General features: G+C 53.0%; 1 protein-coding gene and 1 non-coding gene across 3 annotated transcripts in view; one reads left to right on the top strand and one right to left on the bottom strand.

The window, feature by feature from the left end:
• The window catches only part of BCR (BCR activator of RhoGEF and GTPase), a 143036-nt gene extending 125176 nt beyond the window's left edge, over positions 1-17860 (top strand). For both annotated transcript variants that reach the window (XM_053589816.1, XM_053589817.1), the window contains 7 exons: positions 10897-10956; positions 12424-12533; positions 13695-13834; positions 15312-15446; positions 16255-16360; positions 16850-17012; positions 17392-17860. In XM_053589816.1, the coding sequence (XP_053445791.1) occupies positions 10897-10956; positions 12424-12533; positions 13695-13834; positions 15312-15446; positions 16255-16360; positions 16850-17012; positions 17392-17481 (804 nt within the window). In that variant the 3' untranslated portion in view covers positions 17482-17860. The remainder of the gene's footprint in view (positions 1-10896; positions 10957-12423; positions 12534-13694; positions 13835-15311; positions 15447-16254; positions 16361-16849; positions 17013-17391) is intronic.
• Positions 4141-4247, bottom strand: LOC128585115 (U6 spliceosomal RNA). The gene has a single exon (XR_008379861.1). It is a non-coding gene; the product is annotated as a U6 spliceosomal RNA (small nuclear RNA).
• Positions 17861-20518: the final 2658 nt, after the last annotated feature.

Below are 20518 nucleotides of genomic sequence, written 5' to 3'. Positions count from 1 at the left end.
GAGACTGAGTCTCACTCTCTTGCCCAGGCTGTTCTAGAACTCTTGGCCTCAATGGAAGGCCACTTCAGTCTCCCAAAGTGCTGGAATTTTAGACATGAGCCACCATACCCAGTCCAATATATATCTTATGTATATACTGAATACTGGAGGTATGGACAAAGCTTATGTCCTAGCAGGGAAGGCAAACGTCAAAATGAAGATCCCATCAGGCAGGAAGTAGGGGGAGGTATGTTTTACTTTTTTTTTTTTTTTAAGACAGTCTGACTTTATTGTCTTGGGTAGATTACTGCCATCAGCCTTACTCACAGGCACAGCAACCTCAAACTCTGGGGCTCAAGCAGTCCTCCTGCCCCAGCCTTCCGAGTAGCTAGACTACAGGTGTCCCCCACTATGCCTGATTAGTTTTTCTATTTTTAGTAGTGATGGGGTCTTGCTCTTGCCTAGGCTGGTCTCTGAATTCTGGGCTCAAGTGATCGTCACACCTTGGCCTCCTAGAGTTTTAGGATTACAAGCACAAGCCACTGTTGGAGGCATGGTTGTCGGCAGTGGTCAGGCAGGGTGCATGCTGCTTGCTATAAAGGCATGAGAGTGCTCACTCCTGTTATGAGGATTATCTCAAGGCCACAGAAGTCTCATCAAACCTGTGCCCTGCGGGGGAATTATGAGATGAATGAGAGGTGGCTTATGTTGCAGAGGTACCGGTGGGAGAGAAACGTTTTTGTTTTGTTTTGTTGTTTTTTTTTTTGGTTTTTGGCCGGGGCTGGGTTTGAACCCGCCACCTCCGGCACATGGGACCGGCGCCCCACCCCTTGAGCCACAGGCGCCACCCCGTTTTTTGTTTTTTTTTGAGACAGAGTGTTAAGTTGTTGCCCTCAGTAGAGTACTTTGGCGTCACAGCTCACAGCAACCTCAAACTCTTGAGCTTAAGCGATTCTATTGCCTCAGCCTCCCAAGTAGCCGGGACACAGGTGCCCACCACAACACCCGGCTATTTTGTTGTTGTTGTTGTTGGAGTTTTCATTGTTGTTGAGCTGGCCCAGGCCAGGTTCAAACCTACCAGCTACATTGTATGTGGCTGGCGCCATAACCACTGTGCTACAGGTACCCCAGCTGGGAGAGAAACTTACGTAGTCGCTTAAACACAGCCTTAGAGAGGGCAGGCCCCGGGGGGGTCTTTTGCACCAGGAACATAAAATGTGTGATGTTTGCTTTTAGCCAACATTTGAGAAAGATTTTAAGCTGCGAACACCGCAAGAATATAAAAACACATGAGCACGGCGGCGCCTGTGGCTCAAAGGAGTAGGGCACCAGCCCCATGTGCCAGAGGTGGCGGGTTCAAACCCAGCCCTGGCCAAAAACTGAAAAAAAAAAAAAAAAAACATGAGCAGATCCTTCTTATTTAGATCCTGAAAAGCGTGCCACCCCCACTGTGGACCATACGAGGATGGTGACATAAGCCCTCCTCTCTCTATTGTGGGCCATTATCTTTTCTCCTTTAACTTGCACAACATAAAATGCACCTGTTTTAAGTGTAAAATAAAATGAATTTGTTTTTAGTAAATTCCCAGAGTTGTACAGGTATCACCTCTTGCCTCAGTCTCCCAAGTAGCTGGAACTATAGGTGCCGACCATAACACCCAGCTAGTTTTTCTTTTTTTTTAATATGTATTTCGTTCTTTTAATTATTATTTTTTTATTTCAGGTTTATGTGAGGGTATGGTGTGCCGTACACCCCTACATTGTACACATTCACTGGGAGCACCCAAAACCCCCCTCGCTTCTTCCCCCTCCATCCTCCCTCCCCACAACTTGAATCGAAATGAGTTTTTCTCCTATGAGTTCAAGAATTAGATTGACTACCGGCTTCATATTAGTATTGAATACATTGAATATCACTTATCCATTCTTGTGATACTTTACTGAGAAGAATGTGTTTCAGCTCCATCCAGGTTAATACAGAAGCTGTGATATATTCATCTTGTGGGCTCGGCACCTGTGGCTCAAGCAGCTAAATGCACCAGCCACATACACCTGAGCTGGCAGGTTCAAATCCAGCCTGGGCCCACCCAACAATGACGGCTGCAACCAAAAGTAGCCGGGCGTTGTGGCAGGTGCCTGTAGTCCCAGCTACTTGGGAGACAGAGGCAGGAGAATCGCTTAAGCCCAGGAGTTGGAAGTTGCTGTGAGCTGTGAGGCCACGGCACTCTACCCAGGGTGACAGCTTGAGGCTCTGTCTCAAAAAAAAAAAATGTATTCATCTTGTGTATGGCTGAATAGTATTGCATGTTATGCCATAACACAGTTCGTTAATCTATTCCTGGTTGATGGGCACTTAGATTGTTTCCACATCTTGGTGATTGTAAATTTTGAGCTGCGATAAAACAGTCTAGTGCAAATGTCCTTATGATAAAAATGATATTTTTTCTTCTGGGTAGATTTCTTTTTTTGAAGTTTTTTGGCTGGGGCTGGGTTTGAACCCACCACCTTCGGTATATGGGGCCTGCGCCCTACTCCTTGAGCCACAGGCACCGCCCATTCTGGGTAGATTTCTAGTAAGGGGGATTGTGGGGTCAAATGAATTCCTTGAGGATTTTCCACATTTCCACAAAGATGCTGTATTTGCAGTCCCACCAGCAATGCCGACTAATCAGGGTTCCTCAAACTGTGGCCCGCAGGCCACATGAGACGGTGTGGTTGTATTTGTTCCCATTTTGTTTTTTTTACTTCAAAATAAGACATGTGCAGTGTGCGTAGGAATGTGTTCATAGTTTTTTTTTTATTTTTTTTATTTATTTATTTTTTTTTTTTTGTAGAGACAGAGTCTCATTTTATCGCCCTCGGTAGAGTGCCGTGGCCTCACACAGCTCACAGCAACCTCCAACTCCTGGGCTTAAGCGATTCTCCTGCCTCAGCCTCCCGAGTAGCTGGGACTACAGGCGCCCACCACAACGCCTGGCTATTTTTTGGTTGCAGCTCAGCCGGGCCGGGTTTGAACCCGCCACCCTCAGTATATGGGGCCTGCGCCCTACCGACTGAGCCAAAGGCGCCACTCCATAGTTTTTTTTTTTTTAAAGTATAGTCCGGCCCTCCAACCGTCTGAGGGACAGTGAACTGGCCCCCTGTTTAAAAAGTGTGAGGACGCCTGGCTAAGGGTTCCCCTCTCTCCACATCCACGCCAGCATCTGCAACTCTGGGACTTTGTGATGTGGGCCATCCTCACTGGGGTCAGGTGATATCTCAGGCTGGTTTGGATTTACGTTTCTCTGATGATTAGGGATGATGAGCGTTTTTTCATACATTTATTAGCCATTCATCTATCTTTCTCAGAGAAGGTTCTGTTCATGTCTCTTGCCCAGTGATAGATGGGACTGTTAGCTCTTTTTTTGATTAATTTGAGTTCTCTCTAGATCCTAGTTATCAAGCCTTTGTCAGATTTATAATGTGCAAGTATCTTTTCCCATTCAGAAGATTATCCATTTGTTTTTTTTTTTTTTTTTTTTTGTAGAGACAGAGTCTCACTTTATGGCCCTCGGTAGAGTGCCGTGGCCTCACACAGCTCAGAGCAACCTCCAACTCCTGGGCTTAAGTGATTCTCTTGCCTCAGCCTCCCGAGTAGCTGGGACTACAGGCGCCCGCCACAACGCCCGGCTATTTTTATTTTTTTTTTTGTTGCAGTTTGGCCAGGGCTGGGTTTGAACCCGCCACCCTCGGCATATGGGGCCGGCGCCCTACCGACTGAGCCACAGGCGCCGCCCTATCCATTTGTTTTGACTGTGACTTCTTAGTTGTGCAGAAACTTTTTCAGTTTAATTCTCATTTGTTAATTTTTTTTATTAATTTTAAATCATAGCTGTGTACATTAATGCGATCATGGGGCACCATACATTGGTTTTATAAACAGTTTGACACATTTTCATCACACTGGTTAACATAGCCTTCCTGGCATTTTCTTAGTTATTGTGTTAAGACATTTATATTCTACATTTACTAAGTTTCACATGTACCCTTGTAAGATGCACCGCAGGTGTAATCCCACCAATTACCTTCCCTCCACCCACCCTACCCTCTCCCTCCCCTCCCTCTCCCCATTCCCCAAATTCTTAGGTTATAACTGGGTTATAGCTTTCATATGAAAGCCAAAAAAATATGGAACGCTTCATGAATTTGCATGTCATCCTTGCACAGGGCCCAAGCTAATCTTCTCTGTATCGTTCCAATTTTAGTGTATGCGCTGCCGAAGCGAGCACTCATTTGTTAATTTTGATTGTTGCGTTTCCCACCAAAGTCTTCTTCATAAAATCTTTCCCCAGGCCTACATCTTCAAGTGTCTTTCCCAAACTTTCTTCTATGATTTTAATCGTTTCCTGCCTTAGATTTAGATCTTTTTTTTTTTTGGCCAGGGCTGGGTTTGAACCCACCACCTCCGGCATATGGGACCGGCGCCCTACTCCTTGAGCCACAGGCGCCGCCCAGATTTAAATCTTTTATCCATCTTGAATCAATTTTTGTAAGCGGTGAAAGGTGTGGGTCAAGTTTCAATCTTTTATATGTGGTTATCTGATTCTCCCAGCACCATTTCTTGAATAGGGATTATTTTCCCAGTGTATGCTTTTGTTTGGTTTATCAAAGATCAGATGGCTAGAGCCGGGTGCGGTGGCTCACACCTATAATCCTAGCACTCTGAGAGGCCAAGGCAGGTGGATTAACTGGCCTCATGGGTTCGAGACCAGCCTGAGCCAGAGCAAGACCCCCATCTCTAAAAAAAATAAAAGCCAGGGATTGTGATGGGCCTGTGTAGACCCAGCTACTTGGAAGGCTCAGGCAAGAGAATCTCCTAAGCCCAAGAGTTTGAGGTTGCTGTGAGCTGTGAGATCAGAGCACTCTACCGAAGGTAACAAAGAAAGATTCTGTCTCAAGAAGAATAAATAAATAAAGATCAGATGGCTATATGAGACTGGTTTCATCTCTTGGTTTTCTATTCCATTCCAGATGTCTATGTCTCTATTTGAGAGGTAATACCATGCTGTTTTGATCACTGTGGACTTGTAATATAGCCTAAAGTCTGGGTGGGTAATGCCTCTAGCCTTGCTTTTATTACTAAGAATTGTCATGGCTATATGGGTTTTTTTCCGGTTCCATTCAAAATGAAGAACTATTTTATCCAAATCTTCAAAGTATGATGTTGGTATTTTAATAGAGATTGCATTGAATCTGTAGATTGCTGTGGGAAGTATAGACATTTTAACAGTGTTGATTCTTCCAGCCAGGAGGAGGGTATGTTCTTCCATTTGTTAATTTTTCCTGCTATTTCTTTCCTTAGGGTTTCGTAATTCTCTTTGTAGAGATCTTTAACCTCTGTATATTCCTAGGCATTCCATTTTCTTTTTTTTTTTCTTTTTGTGGTTTTTGGCCAGGGCTGGGTTTGAACCTGCCACCTCCGGCATATGGGACCCACGCCCTACTCCTTGAGCTACAGGTGCTGCCCGGCATTCCATTTTCTTTGAAGCTACTGTACAAGGTACCATGTCTCTGATGAGTCTCTCATCTTGGCTGTTACTGGCACATACAAAGGCTACTGATTTGTGGATATTGATTTTATATCCTGAGACATTACTGTATTTCTTGATAACTTCCAGGAGTCTTATGATTGAGTCTTTGGGGTTCTCTAAGTAAGAGATCATATCATCAGCAAAGAGCAAGAGTTTGACCTCCTCTGCCCCCATGGATGCCCTTTACTTTTTATTTATTTATTTATTTTAGAGACAGAGTCTCACTTTGTTGCCCTTGGTAGAGTGCCGTGGCGACACAGCTCACAGCAACCTCCAGTTCTTGGACTTAGACGATTCTCTTGCCTCAGACTCCCAAGTAGCTAGGACTACAGGCGCCCGCCACAACGCCCGGCTATTTTTTTGGTGCAGTTTGGCCGGGGCTGCGTTTGAACCCGCCACCCTCGGCATATGGGGCCGGCGCCTTACTCACTGAGCCACAGGCACCACCTGGATGCCCTTTATATCCTTCTCTTGCCTGACTATATTGAGTAGAACTTTCAGCACCGTGTTGAATAGTAGTGGCAATAGAGAACAACCTTGTGTGGTGTGGGTCCAGTTCTAAGTGGAAAAGCTTTGTTTTACTCCATTCAGTATGATGTTAGTTGTAGATTTGTCATAGATGGCTTCAGTCACTTTAAGAAATGTATCACCGCCTGTAGTCCCAGCTGCTCGGGAGGCTGAGGCAGGAGAATCACATAAGCCCAGGAGTTAGAGGTTGCTGTGTGAGCCACGGTGCCCGGCTCGGTGCACTGGTTTTGAAGGTCACCCACACTGTAGCATTGTGAACTATTCGTTCCTTTTTGTGGCCGTGTAACATTCTCTTGTTCTCTCTCTGTTTACCAGTTGCCAGGCGCTTGGGCTGTTTCCAGTTTGGGGTTGTTAATGGTTGATGCGGCCGTGAACATGAACTCAGCGCAAGTCTGTGTGGACTTGTTTTCCTTCTGTGTGGGTAGGCACCTAGCGTGAGCCCAGCAAGTTGACGTTTTGAGGAACTGCCATTTTTCCAGAGTGGCTGCCCCCGTTTTGCATCTCCAGGGCTGTGCGTGAGAGCTCATGCGTCTCCACAACCTCACTAGGGCTGGTTACAGTCTGCCCTAAGAGGCCACGTTCCTTGATCTTTAAGTGATGTTGAACACTGATTGGGGTCAGAGCAGAGCAGCAATGAGTCGAAGACGCGATAGTCTGGCCCGTGTCTGTAGTCCCAGCTACTCGGGAAGCCGAGGCAGGAAGATCGCTTAGGGCCAGGAGTTCAAGGCTCCAGTGATCTGTGGTTGCGCCACTGTTCTCCAGCCTGGGCAACATAGCTAGACCCCGTCTTTGGGGAAAAAAAAATACTGAGCTCAGTAGACCAGACCAGAGTCAAAGAGGCTTGAGAGGCACAGAGGTCCTCTGATGGTATCTGAGAAGACCCATCCCCAGGGGGTAGTTTGCAGTACAGAGGTAAGGAGCTGAGACAGGAAGAGCTGGGGACATCCTGCTGGTCCATCCAGGGTGGACATGAGGAGAGTGAGGAGGGAACAAGCACTGTCCTTTGCACAGGTTAGTTGTACCTCACCTCCAACCCTGCCAAGGGTAGGCAAGAAGGTTCCCGTGGCCGTCTGCTGGTGACTCATCTGGCCATCCTGACTACAGCATGAACAGGGCAGCACTCGGTCCTCAGCAAAGCTGGTGCGCAAGGCGGTTGCTGACGCCGCAGGCAGTCCAGGCTGACTGTGCCAGCTGGGCTTAGCCTGCCCCAGACCCTACTCCCACCACCTCCCTGGTATGGACGATAGAGGCAGTTTTCTCGTCAGACCTCCAGGCCATCGTCCACCACAGTTGTTGTTCTGAGGCCCCCACCGTGCCCCTCACTCCCTAGAGAGAGCCCCACCCCCCACCCCAGTCTGCTGGGTCCAGGCAGACAGGCCTCTGCTTCTCACCGAGGACGCAGGACAGTGTCCGGGTGCTTCAGTTTTTCCTTTGACTGCCATTTCCCCCTCAGTCATCTGTTTTTCCACACCCTCAGCCTCTTGCTTGTTTACTTCTCTGGTGCTTTAAATAACTACACAAGGAACAGCCAGCCTTGAAGGATGTTCGGGGTCAGCCTGAGCCGAGGCCCAGGCTTCATCACAGCACTATTCCTCATGCTGCTTCCGCCCTGCTGAGCACACCCTGTTCTCTGGAGTGGCGCCAGCCTCAGGACAGCCTTTCCCACTTGAGCCACTGGCGGGGACCACCACGAGGGCTGAGTGTGCAGTGGCTGATACGCTGGTCATGTGCAGTCACTGAGAGGCCAACCTGGGCATGTCAGGGCCAAGCACGGTTGGATCCCTGAGGAGGGTGGCTCGCTCTGGGAGAGCAGGGACCACGTGGGGGTTCTCTGCCCTGGGCCCATCGGAGGCAGTGTTACCTGCTGGGGGTGGCGCAGGCCGTAAGACAGTCTCCAGAACAGCTCCAGCATGGGGCAGACTGACCAGTCACACGTTACTCAGCGTCTCCAAACTTGGGCTACAGGAAACCAGCCACTCAAGAAGGAAGCTCAGCTTTTTTGGGCTTTAGAGGAAACAGACATGTTGGAATTCCCGTAACTAACAGGCTCGGGGGCGGGAGGTTTCCCATACACAGACAAGAAATTGGAACCCGGGGTGGTAGGAAGCTTTGGCCTTCGCCAGCCACACCGTGGGGCGGAGCTTCCATCACAGCCTGGTCAAAAGGCGGACGAGGCTGGGGGCTCCCACTGCGCTGCCATCCAGCCTCTGCCTGGCCTCTCACCCAGCATGCGAGAGTCACCCCCGGCTGCCATGCAGTGCCTGCTTCGCTACTTCCATCCCTGCCAGGCGTGCCAGAGCCGGGTAGCCTCAGCCGAAAAGCACCTGTGTGCTCGTGGCACTGCCCTGTGGACTCACATCCGAAACCTGGTGGGCAAGGTCAAGGTGGGCCAGCACGTGGGTTTCCAGACGGGGCTGGCGGGGTCCCTGGTGGGCAAGGGCAGGGTGGGCCAGCACGTGGGTTTCCAGAGGGGGCTGGCGGGGCCCCTGGTGGGCAAGGGCAGGGTGGGCCAGCACGTGGGTTTCCAGAGGGGGCTGGCGGGGCCCCTGGTGGGCAAGGGCAGGGTGGGCCAGCACGTGGGTTTCCAGAGGGGGCTGGCGGGGCCCCTGGTGGGCAAGGTCAAGGTGGGCCAGCACATGGGTTTCCAGAGGGGGCTGGTGGGGTCCCTGGTGGGCAAGGTCAGGGTGGGCAAGCATGTGGGTTTCCAGAGGGGGCTGGCGGGGGTGGGGGGGACCCTGTCACCTGACAACTCTGACGGCTTCTCTTTCTGTCCCTCCACCCACCCCATGCAGGGCTGCTTGTTGGCTGCTTTTGCTGGTTCTGGGTTTTAAGGGTAGAGGCACCCTGTGGTTGCCATTCGTAGGAGGGAAAAGAAAGCATGTGTCTTGCTTAACCTGCTCCTGGGTTTCCATTGTCTAAGGTTCGCAGCAGAGGTGTTGCACTCCCTTTCCTTGGGAGAAGGAGAAAGCATGCTCTATCCCGTTCCTTGGGCAGCTGGGACATGAGAGTTGGGGACGGTGGGCCGCAGGTGCATAGCCCTTCCCTCCTCCCATCTTTCCCTCCATGCCTGGTCTGGTCAGAGCCCCAGAGCTCTGCTGGTCTCAGAGCCGGAAGGAGGGGCCGTGTCATCCTCTCCTGCCTCTGCCTAGGGCTCCCTCTTGGGGGTGAATTGTGCTTTTTTTTTTTTTTTTTGTAGAGACAGAGTCTCACTGTACCGCCCTTGGGTAGAGTGCCGTGGCGTCACACAGCTCACAGCAACCTCTAATTCTTGAACTTACGCGATTCTCTTGTCTCAGCCTCCCGAGCAGCTGGGACTACAGGCGCCTGCCACAATGCCCGGCTTGAATTGTGCTTTTCTGAGTGGTTTGGCGCCTGGTGCCTACTCACAGACCCTGCTTCTCAGGGTGGGGTCCCTGCAGCCCAGAGTGTGGCTTCTAGGAATCTCCTGGGCCACACACAGAATGAGAACTTGAGACCACGAGCCTCTGGAGGGAGACGGTTGCTACCCTTTACTTTTTTGTGTCATTCTGGCTGCTCATTTCAGATGCTTGGGAGACGCTAACCAGTAGGACCTAGAAGGGGATAGGAGGAGGGCCCCGCAGGAGTGCCTGTGGTGAGCCTCTGCCCCAAGCAGGCAGAGGGAGAGGGGCCCAGGGGTGCACACCTGTGCAGTAATGGCAGCCACCTTCTTGGCCTCGCACCCAAGCTCCTTCTAGCCGCTTTGCCTGACGAAGGCCCATGTGGCTGTGTCCTCTTGGGCCCCCTGCAGCGGCTAAATGTGTGGTGTCTGTCCTGAGCTGCTCCGTAGACCTGGCAGGATGCTTGGCAGCATCGCGTACACACACACACACACACACACACACACACACACGTGCGGAAACCATGAGGTGTGGTTCTGGCTCTGAAGCGCCTTGTGTAATAGCAGAAATGAACCACATGAACACAAGGCCCTGTGCCACGAGCGCCATATCGTGTGTGTTACACGGCGGCCCCCGACCTGCCTCCATGCCACAGACGCTCGGGGACATTGTGCAAATCTCAGAACCCACCCAGACTGCAGGTCTAGTTCTGTGCAGGTGGAGTCCAGGGAGCTTGTATTTTTAACAAGACCCCACCCCCCTCAAGGTGCCGCCTATTCACCCAGCCCAGCCAGTAGTCTCGGTGGCCGTGTGCAGACAGTGCTGATGTAGAGGGGTTACCTGTCAAAAGGGGGGGGCGACAGATCCTTCACAGCTGGAGGCACGTACTTGGCCATGATGGCAGGGGTGTTTGGTGTTTTACAGCAGGCCACGCCATGTAGGTGACACTAAACAGCAAGTTCCTGCAGACCGGCTGCTAGGACAGTCCTCTGTGGGATGGATGTTAGAGGGTCACAGAGGGGCTTTCTCTTGACACCCCCCCCTCCCACTAGCTGCATGACTTAGGGCAAGAGAAAGTTGTGTCCACAATCCCCCAGAAAGCAGCTCTGCCCCTGAGAGGTTGCTGCTGAACTTGGGTCCTTGAATCAACCACTCACCGTCTGCTGAGTTTTGTGTAGTATCTGTGGTGACTAGGGGCCAGATGGAGAAAGGCTGCCAGCTGCACTCCAGCTCCCATCTGGAAGAGACAGAGAGAGGAGGGTGCAGGGCCCTGAGGGTTCAGGGCTTTCCAGCATGCCTCTCTTTACTCTGGGTCTCTCCTAGACTTTGGACGGTGCTGCTGGCCACAGTCAGGCTTTGCTTTTGACTTCTCCTGGAGAAGTGGCAGGTGTTGACTGCTGCCCCAGTGTGGCATCTGAACAGGCCGAGGGCCTCTGTTAATCACAACTCTTTACTTCCAGCTGGACCCCCAGGCCCTGCAGGACAGAGACTGGCAACGCACTGTCATCGCTATGAATGGGGTATGTGCCCACAGGGCCCTCTTGGCTTCTGCTTCCCCCAGAAGGTCAGGGCGGCCCCTGTTCTTCTGAAACAGTTGGAGAAGGCAGCTAAGCCTATGCAAGTTTCTGAGAGGCAGCCGGGCTGCGGGAGGAGGGCTTCCTGCTCAGCAGAATTGCTTTGCCATCCGTTGGGTGGCTTGAGTGCAGTCCCCGGCCAGGCCCTGAGAATTCTTCCTTGAGCAGAGGTCTCCTGGCACCACCAGGATGGGTAGGGCCTGGACTCAGGGCCCTTGCCACTGCCCATAGAGACGGAGAACCCCTGATTCATCCTCAGCTATCCAAGAAAGGTTTAGAGCCAGGGGTTTCTGACCTGTGGCCCACACACAGATTATTAGAGGCCTCTTTTTCCTGTGGTGTCGAATATTGTGAAAAATATGCACGGACTTTTTTTTTCTTTCTGCTCAGCAGCTTTTGTTACTGTTTATGTATTTAATGGGTGACCCCAAGACAACTCTGATTCTTCCAACATGTGGAAGAGAATAAAATAGGTTGGACACTCCAGCAGTTCTTAAAAAAAATCACCACACACCATAAAAGGCCTGGGCAGATATGATAAGATGAGGGTTTTTTTTTTTTTTGTAGAGACAGAGTCTCACTGTACCGCCCTCGGGTAGAGTGCCGTGGCGTCACACGGCTCACAGCAACCTCCAGCTCTTGGGCTTACGTGATTCTCTTGCCTCAGCCTCCGAGCAGCTGGGACTACAGGCGCCCGCCACAACGCCCGGCTATTTTTTTGTTGCAGTTTGGTGGGGGCCAGGTTTGAACCCGCCACCCTCCGCATATGGGACCGGCGCCCTACTCACTGAGCCACGGGCGCCGCCCCTGTTTTTGTTTGTTTTGAGACGATAAGATTTTTTTTTTCTTTGTTGCCCTTGGTAGAGTGCTATGGCATCACAGCTCACAGCAACCTCAAACTCTTGGACTTAAGCGATTCTCTTGCCTCAGCCTCCCAAGTAGCTGGGACTACAGGCACCTGCCACAACGCCCGGGAATTTTTTTGTTGTTGTTGTTGTTGTCTTTGTTGTTTAGTTGGTCTGGGCTGGGTTCAAACCCGCCATCCCTGGTGTATATGGCCAGTGCCCTAACTACTGAGCTACAAGCGCCGAGCCAGGATAAGATGTTAATAACATTTGATCATTCTTAGCTTTTTGTTATACTCTGTACTTTTTCTCTACTTCATTTTCTAATTGCTAATAACAAAGAAAGAGAAGCAGCCGGGATTGTAGGACATTCTGCAAAGGCCAATCCTTAAACCATCGTGACATTTCCTGGTTCTTACTGAGGGGCAGCGCCTCCTCCCTCTTTGTGGGACCTTGACCCACAAGCTGTGGTAGTGGACAAAGTAGCCAAGACCCTCGGGAGCCCCTGGGACCTCAGGCCATGAGGACCAAGAGGGTAAAAAGGCTGTGCCCCTTCTTCCCACTGCAGATTGAAGTGAAACTCTCTGTCAAGTTCACCAGCAGGGAGTTCAGCTTGAAGAGAATGCCGTCCCGAAAACAGACGGGGGTCTTTGGGGTCAAGATTGCTGTGGTCACCAAGTGAGTGAGTGGCGAGGGGCTTGGGCATGTGCACCTGGGCACCTGGCCCTCCAGGTGTTTCTGGAGGAGAGCGGGTGTGGTTCTCCCCTCTGTGCAAGGTCGCTGCATGGGGAGAGAAGGCCTGGGGGACAATCAGTGTGTCTAGCTACTCTTGTGTTTACTGCAAAACCCGTTCAGGCACGTCCTTGCTGCCTTCCTTGGGCACAGTGGGCCAGCTCCTGTACCACTCCAGGAGCTGCCCAAAAGCAGTTTTCTTCCCTTGCTTGGAACTTATAGTCCCGGGTTCCCATTGAAGGATTGTAACCCCTGCCTCTTTGTCACACACAGATCAGTTGCCAGGAGAAACCTGTGTGTTGGTTTAAGGGCAGTTCTCTTGGACACAGGCCACTTCCTCCCAGAATTCATTCGCCTCCCCAGGACAGAATGTGGCCAGGCCCCTGACCTTGCCGGTCATCTGGGCTGGTGGAGCCTACGTCAGTTGTTCCACGGTTACCTGCTTATGCCTAAATACCACTCCCTGCCCCCAGCTGCACCCCAGCCCCCTCCACGGTGCTCTGGGAGGGTTACCGGCCGAGCAGAGAGGACTGTCAGTGGAGTACAGGAGGATTAGCGGCATTTGGGAAAGTCCAGTTGCAAAACAAAACTACAGTTGAGGCCTCAAACAGCACTGTTTCCTATCTTTGAAGTATTCGTACTCCAGGGCCCTATGCCAAGGGCTTTGCCTATCCCTTTGCTTTCCTATGCCTATTCCTTGTCAAGCCTCAGAGAAGGAGGCATTTAGATCTCAGGGGTCTGAGCGCTGACGCTCAGGTAGCTGTGAGGCGTCATGCCTTCAGCAAATGTGTGTGTGGGGCCCGGGGCAGAGGTGCCCAGGGGATTTGCCCCTTGCACAGCAAGTGGGTGCAGGGCCAGGACTGAGCCCCTAACTCAGAGACCAGACTGCCATCCAGGACCCTGTATGGCTGCCGGTTAGCCCAAGGCCTGGGATCTTTTCAGTGCCCTTCTCCTCCCCCCAAAGACGTGTGGCTCACAGGATGTCTGGCCACATGGGCCTGATGGGCTCCACGCAGTGATAACAGTGAGCTCCTAGGAGGGACGGGACACAGGTGCAGGCAGGTGGAAGGGCTGCCCGGACACTGAGGATGCTCCCTCCTCCCACAGGAGAGAGAGGTCCAAAGTGCCCTACATCGTGCGCCAGTGTGTGGAGGAGATTGAGCGCCGCGGCATGGAGGAGGTGGGCATCTACCGCGTGTCTGGAGTGGCCACGGACATCCAGGCGTTGAAGGCAGCCTTTGACGTCAGTGAGTGCCAGCGGGGGCTGTGTGGGGTGTGGGTGGTGGTGTCTGTGCCGAGACTCAGAGCATCCTCCGTGGCCCGGGCCTTTCACGTGTTGCTCTGCATCTTTGCTACACGTACTCTTTTGTTTTTTTAATTTTTATTTTTTGAGACAGAGTCGCACCACGTCACCCTCGGTAGAGTGCTGTCGCGTCACAGCGCACAGCAACTTCAAACTCGTGGGCTAAAGCGATTCTTTTGTCTCAGCCCCCTAAGTAGCTGGGACTACAGGCGCCCGCCACAACGCCCGGCTATTTCTTTTGTTTGTTTGTCTCAGTTGTCTTTGTTGTTGAGCAGGCTCAGGCTGGGTTCAAGCCCGCCAGCCAGTGTATGTGGTCAGTACCGCAGCCACTGTGCTACGGGTGTCGAGCCTTTTTTTTTTTTTTTTCTTTTTGAGACAGAGTTTCACTTTGTCACCCTTGGTAGGGTGCAATGGCATCACAGCTCACAGCAATCTCAGACTCTTGGGCTCAAGCGATTCTCTTGCCTCAGCCTCCTGCAGTGCTGGGACTACAGGTGTGAGCCACCACGCCCGGCCCTGCTGTTTTATTATTTGGGAAAATGAGAAGACAAGAGTTGTGGGAGGAGCTTCTGCAGAAGCCAGGCCTTCCACCATCCCAGCCACAAGAGCCGCTTGCTCAGGTGGACCAGGGACTTCCTGGGGCCTTGGCCTGCCTGTCTTGGGAATGGACAGGAGATGCCAGGTTTAAGTGTCAGTACAGTCTCACTACTGGCCAGCTTGAGAATATGGTGTGTAAAGGGCACCGACGTGACCCGGCTCCTGCCAGTGTCACGGTATCTCTACCTCCATCTCAGTAACCCTCGTGCTAGGAAGGAGGTAGAACTGCCCCAAATGCCAGGGGAGGCTCGAAGACAACAGAGGGTTCTTGCGCAGCATCAGCCTCAAAGTGACAGGTGGTAGGACTAGAACTTTGTGCCCACAGACCCTTCTACAGGGCACACACCACTCACCCTGGTCAGGACCCCTGAATGCCTTGGGGCCCCGGATGGGCCCTGCTGTAGTTTTTACTCCCTCTGGGCAACCAGAGTGGACCCAGCCTGTGGCACAGAGGTCCGGTAGCCACCTGAGCCCAAAAGAAGGTACCAGTTTCATCACTAAAACAGATCAGCTAATCCCAGTGCCTTCCTGCTCTCAGAAGACTCTGGCACCGGAACAGTTGCTGTATACAGGGCAGAGCCACCTGGTTCCCTGCCAAGCGCTGTGTCCTGCGCCCCCTGGCCAGCGCATCCAGCTTTGCTGCCAGGGTGCTCCTAACCACCAGAGGAGAGGGGTACAGGCCTCCCTGTCAGCTCTGTGCAGGTACAGAACTGCCCAGGGATGCTTGGGAGGAGTCAGATGAGCTGCTCAAAGGGGAGGAACCCAGAGCCAAGGCAGGGAATGCAGAGACCCGGGCTCTGGATCCACTTCCATGCTCTCCCCAGATAACAAGGACGTGTCAGTGATGATGAGCGAAATGGACGTGAACGCCATCGCCGGCACGCTGAAGCTCTACTTCCGAGAGCTGCCCGAGCCCCTCTTCACAGATGAGTTCTACCCCAACTTCGCCGAGGGCATCGGTGAGCATCCCCACCTCCTCTGCTGTCCACTGCTGCCCTTGGTGGCTGTTGTCAAAGGCAGGGTGCAGGAGCCCGAGCCATGCCCCTCCACCATGGTCTGCATTTGAACCCAGCCCCAGAAAGCTGTCCGCGAGGCCTTGATCCTCCCCAGAGGATGCCCACTGTCCCCATCCCACACATAAACCAAGAGGGTGACACCTGTGACTCTTACTCCAGGTCCTGGCCCCATCAAGTGCAGGTTCACACCCACCCCGACCCCAAGTTGGCCTGGAGGGTGATGTCCCAAGTCACGCTGGCATAGGAGGCGTGTCTGCCTCCCAGGGCTCCAGCAGAAGACCCTGTCCCCCCAGCCGGCATGTACCCCAAGTTGCACAGGGCGATGAGGGGCATCTGGGGATGCAGTGGGGCTGGTGCCCACCCACCCTTCTCGTCCCACCTGCTGAGTTCCAAATGGGCCTTCTCCTGCCTTGGGCTCTTTGGAGGAGGCGGTAGTAGGAGGAAGTGGCTGAGTCAGCCCGAGAGCAGCTCTGCCCATGAGCATCCCTCCTACAGCCCCTCCCGCTGCTGGTCTCCGGTGCCACTGACCCCTTTGAGCGAGAGCAGAGGTGTTCAGGAAGTTCACAGTCCACTCCGGTCCCCGTCACGGGGTCCCTGTGGGTGGCCAGCACTGCTGTGTGAGCAAGGACAGTGACGAGCCTGGACTGGCCGACGCCTGTGGCATGGTGCCAGGAGCTCTGTCTGGACACCTGTGGGAAGTCTTCAGCCTGGTGTTGTGGCTCTGGAAGTAACATACATCCACCCTCTGCAGCCCTTTCAGACCCTGTTGCAAAGGAGAGCTGCATGCTCAACCTGCTGCTGTCCCTGCCAGAGGCCAACCTGCTCACCTTCCTCTTCCTCCTGGACCACCTGAAAAGGTAGCCCTGGTTCCTCTGCAGGGGCCTGAGGCTCCAGGACCCCCAGCAGCAGAGGGTCTCATTGGCTCCAGCACCCAGGGCCTTATCTGCATACCCTTATCTGTAATTACCCCCTCTGGGGACCAGCACCGTTGCCATACCCATCCCTCCCCGACCTGCCACCTACACACACACACACATACCATGGCCTTAAGCAAATAGCAGGGTGCTTCACCATGGCCAGCAGAGCACCTGGCCTCCCCTCCTGCCCCCAGCCCATGTCATGGCTCAAAAAGAAACTCAAGTATACCTTGTCCCAGGCTCCTCAGACTCAGAAGAACCTGGGGTGCAATCTGCTTTCCACATAACCGGGGTCAAGGTCCTCCTTCCCTGGGAGGCTGTGCTGTGTAACCTGCTACCACATACCCTGAGGACCCAGGGTGGTCTGATCCCTCTGCCTTTATTCTGGAGGTGGTGTTGAAACAGCATCCTCTGTCTCTGCCTCTGCAGGGTGGCAGAAAAGGAGGTGGTGAACAAGATGTCCCTGCACAATTTGGCCACAGTATTCGGCCCCACATTGCTGCGGCCCTCGGAGAAGGAGAGCAAGCTCCCTGCCAACCCCAACCAGCCCATCGCCATGACCGACAGCTGGTCCCTGGAGGTCATGTCCCAGGTATGGGGAGATAGGATGTAGCCCAGACGGGCTCAGACCGACCCACCCTGAGCCCTGTCAGTCTTCCCACCCACATTATACACAGCATTGGCCAAGGCTCAGAGACAGGGACTTTCCTAGACCCATATGGCTGGTGGGGGCAGGGAGGACCCAAGCCACCAGCTGGTCCTGCTGGTGCCCCCAGCCTGAGGCGTAAAACAGCTCGAGTCCTGCCTTATCGGGACCCCACCCCAGCAACCTCTCCAGGCTCTCTTGCCGGGGTCAGGTCACCAGCAGGGACCCTCTGCACCCTGAGCTGGACTTAGGCACTTGGACCAGAAAGACCCATGCACCTGCAGCTGTGAACACCCCTGTGAGCCACTGTCCTCCTCCCGGGCAGGTCCAGGTGCTGCTGTACTTCCTGCAACTAGAGGCCATCCCTGCCCCAGACAGCAAGAGACAGAGCATCTTGTTCTCCACCGAGGTCTAAAGGCCCCAACTCCGTCCCCAAGAGTCTGGCACAACGGCCTGGAAACCACCTTCCTGAAGTGTTACTGGGCCACCCCCAGAGTCTGGGCGCCTGCCAAGAGACAGCTACCCCAAGCAGAAGGCCAGGTGGCCTGGGCAGGGCCAGGGCTGGCCTGGGACTGTGGTTCCCCCCCCACTACCACCAGAGGGCGCCCCAGCGGGTCTCAGCGTGCCGGCCCCGCCCCTGGGCGCGGGGGTAAGAGTGATTTTTATGAACTTACCAGAGTTTGAAAGATTTCTACTGGATCACTTGTCAAGATGCACCCTCTACGGGGAGAAGGGAACACGACCAGATTCCTGCACTGTTGTGTCTTGAATAAACGCTGCTGCTGCTTCATACCGTGGCGGCCACAGCCCTGTCCTTGTGTGGGTGGGAGCCTCGCCACTCCCCAGACTCAGAAATCTGACAGCTACCCCAAGCAGCTGTTTGTAACAGGGCTTGAGACGCTAAGTCAACACGGTAGCGTTTTGACTCCATTCACTGCTTTCTCCTTTGTCTGTCCAGAAGGATTTCTGTGCAGAAATGGGTCTGCTTCTAGCTCTTTGCTATTGCTTTGTTTCTGCTGTGTGTATGCTCCTGGGGAGCCGGGAATTGTCCAGAGCCCGGACACCAGGGGTCAGGGAGGCCTGGGCTGCGCACTTTATGGTATTTTCTCCAGGGAGAGTGATGGTGTCGACTGACCCATTTGCCCGCCGGCCCGCACTCTCCTTTTTGGCTTAAAAAGGCCCTGATTTTTCTGGTTTCTCTCTGCCAGGCCCCTAGGCGAGCCCCACACAGTCCTCCATTCCCTCACTCTCCTATGAACAGACTCAACGTCACTTTTGTAAAAAGTTTCCTCTTTTGGCAGCGGCAGCTTGCTGACGGCTTGTTTTAAAGAAATTTGATCTGAAATAGCCTTTTGATACTTGAATATTTTTAAGTTTTATATACATAGTTTCTAATTTTTTTCCTAACAGATTCAGATACCTAATAAGATATTAGAATGTACTCAGTGGACAGCCCATGTCCGGTAGCATTGTGTCCTCCTGTGCGGGCCAGCTCTGTTTTCTTCAGTTGTTGTTTCTGAAGTCTCTGGAGCATCGGGAATGCGAGGGGGTGGGTATAGAACAGGCCAGGCACAGGGCTTCAGGCGCTCTCATCCCCAACAGGCCTGCTGCCACCCTCACTCTCTGCACACCCTCCTGATCACCCAGCTTCTATCAAAGAACCAGGGAGGCTGCCAAGTACAGTATTTTGAAGAAACAAGCCTAGGAACATTTGCATCCCTTTTTAAAAAGGAGGGGAGGGCAGGGAGAAAGGAAATAGAGTTTCCACGCTGGCCTTGCAGGAAGAGAGCACGCCGCTGACCAGAGAAGGGAAGCATTGCTAGACTCAGGAAGACATGCCCGGGTTTTCTGGTGATGGCACCAGTACCCGGTATCCCTTGTTGGAGGTGTTGAGGGTTCATGCATGTGTCTGGAGGCAGCTCCAGTGAGCCCGTGGCACACAGGACAGTCTGACAGCTAAGGGCCACATGCCCCCCACTCTTCCCCTCTGCTCGTGGACCTACTGAGCTGGGGAGCAGAAATCAAAGGCACATGAAGGTTTTACAACTGTACGTGATATCAGTTTGGTTGTATGAGAGCAGAGGCACCATTTTAAAGTAATGCCACCCTCCCTGGTGGTGAGGGCGGGCAGATGAGAGCTCTGCATGTGTCTGGGCCCAGTGGGCTGCTCTGGCCTGGCTTCCCTTCTCTGTCCATCTCAGCAGTCCTCCTGCCCAGCAAGGGGGACCCATTTTGCTTAGGAAAGCCCAATCCTCTCCTTGTTTCTGCCTCCTCCAGTGTCTCACGATTTGCATCGGTAGCCTTGAAACTGGAAAAGCAATATATTATGTCTGTGCCAATTTTCCTTCCCTCCCTTGCTGCCTTCCCCCTTTCGCTTTTAATTTATGTAGGATGTGTCTTGTGTAATGATGGAATGACCGCTCTTCTCTGCGTAGTTGTAAAAGTGCCCCTCTGCCACCAGGCCACAGTGATGGTGGCTGCTCTGGATCTGGGGCTGCCGTCACCCCATCTCCCACCTCACGGGCCCGTGGGTTGGCAAAGCCAGCTCAGGGCAGGAGAACGCACTGTCCTCTATGAGGGGGACTCTGCTGTCCCTCTGCAAAGCAGGCAAGAGCCTAGCACCCGGTGTGAGCTCCCAAGAGGTTTGGCTGCCGGATTGTGCAACTAGAAGTGATGCTTTCCTGCCGGGGGCCCTGGTTTAAGCAGCAAGCTGTGGTCTCTGCTTGGAGGCAGCCCCACCTTCCAGTGGTGGGTGGCCAGGCTCTTAGCTGCTGTTGAGCTCAGCCGTCCATGTACCACCAAGGGGGGAGGACTGCTGACAGTTTCATTAAAGTTACCTGAGACTACTTGCATTAGTGGTGATTTCTAGATTAAAAAGAAAAACCAACATGGGGGCCACTGGGAAGAAGCTCTCAGTTGGAGGTGTGGGGTTGGGGTGCACAGTGACAAGGCCAGGAGCCCAGGAGGCCTTGCTATGACACCAGCCTTGGCATAAGGACCCAGGGCAGCAGCAGCAGCTCCACAGAGCTCAGGGCAGTCTGAGAACCCCTTTCTAAACCTTTTAAACTTCTCTTTCTGTTTCCCTACTTCAATTCCTCTTTCCCTCTTCCTCCCTGTTTAGGGCTCTTAAGCAGTCATATATAGCCCCTCTCCATATTTTCAAAATTCCAATGATCCATGCCTAGCCCCGGTGAGCCAGGCTCACCTGTCCAGTGCCTCATGTTTGGAGACGCCTTCCTATGGGCCTGGGCCACTCTTCCAGCTGGTTAACCCCAGCCTCACTTTTTCCAACTGATTTCACATGTGGAGGTGTAGAACCTCCCTGATCCCAGCCTTAAGCCCAGGGAGCCAGGCTTGCCTGTCCAGTGCCTTGTGTTTGGGGATGCCCTCCTGTGAGCCCGGGCCACTATTCTGGCTGGTTAACTCCAGCCTTGCTTTTTCTGGGTGGTTTC

The sequence above is a fragment of the Nycticebus coucang genome, chromosome 4 (assembly GCF_027406575.1).
Source record: "Nycticebus coucang isolate mNycCou1 chromosome 4, mNycCou1.pri, whole genome shotgun sequence".
Taxonomy (NCBI): Eukaryota; Metazoa; Chordata; class Mammalia; order Primates; family Lorisidae; genus Nycticebus; species Nycticebus coucang.
Note: the sequence above shows the minus strand (reverse complement) of the source record. Positions and strands in the feature narration are given on the sequence as shown.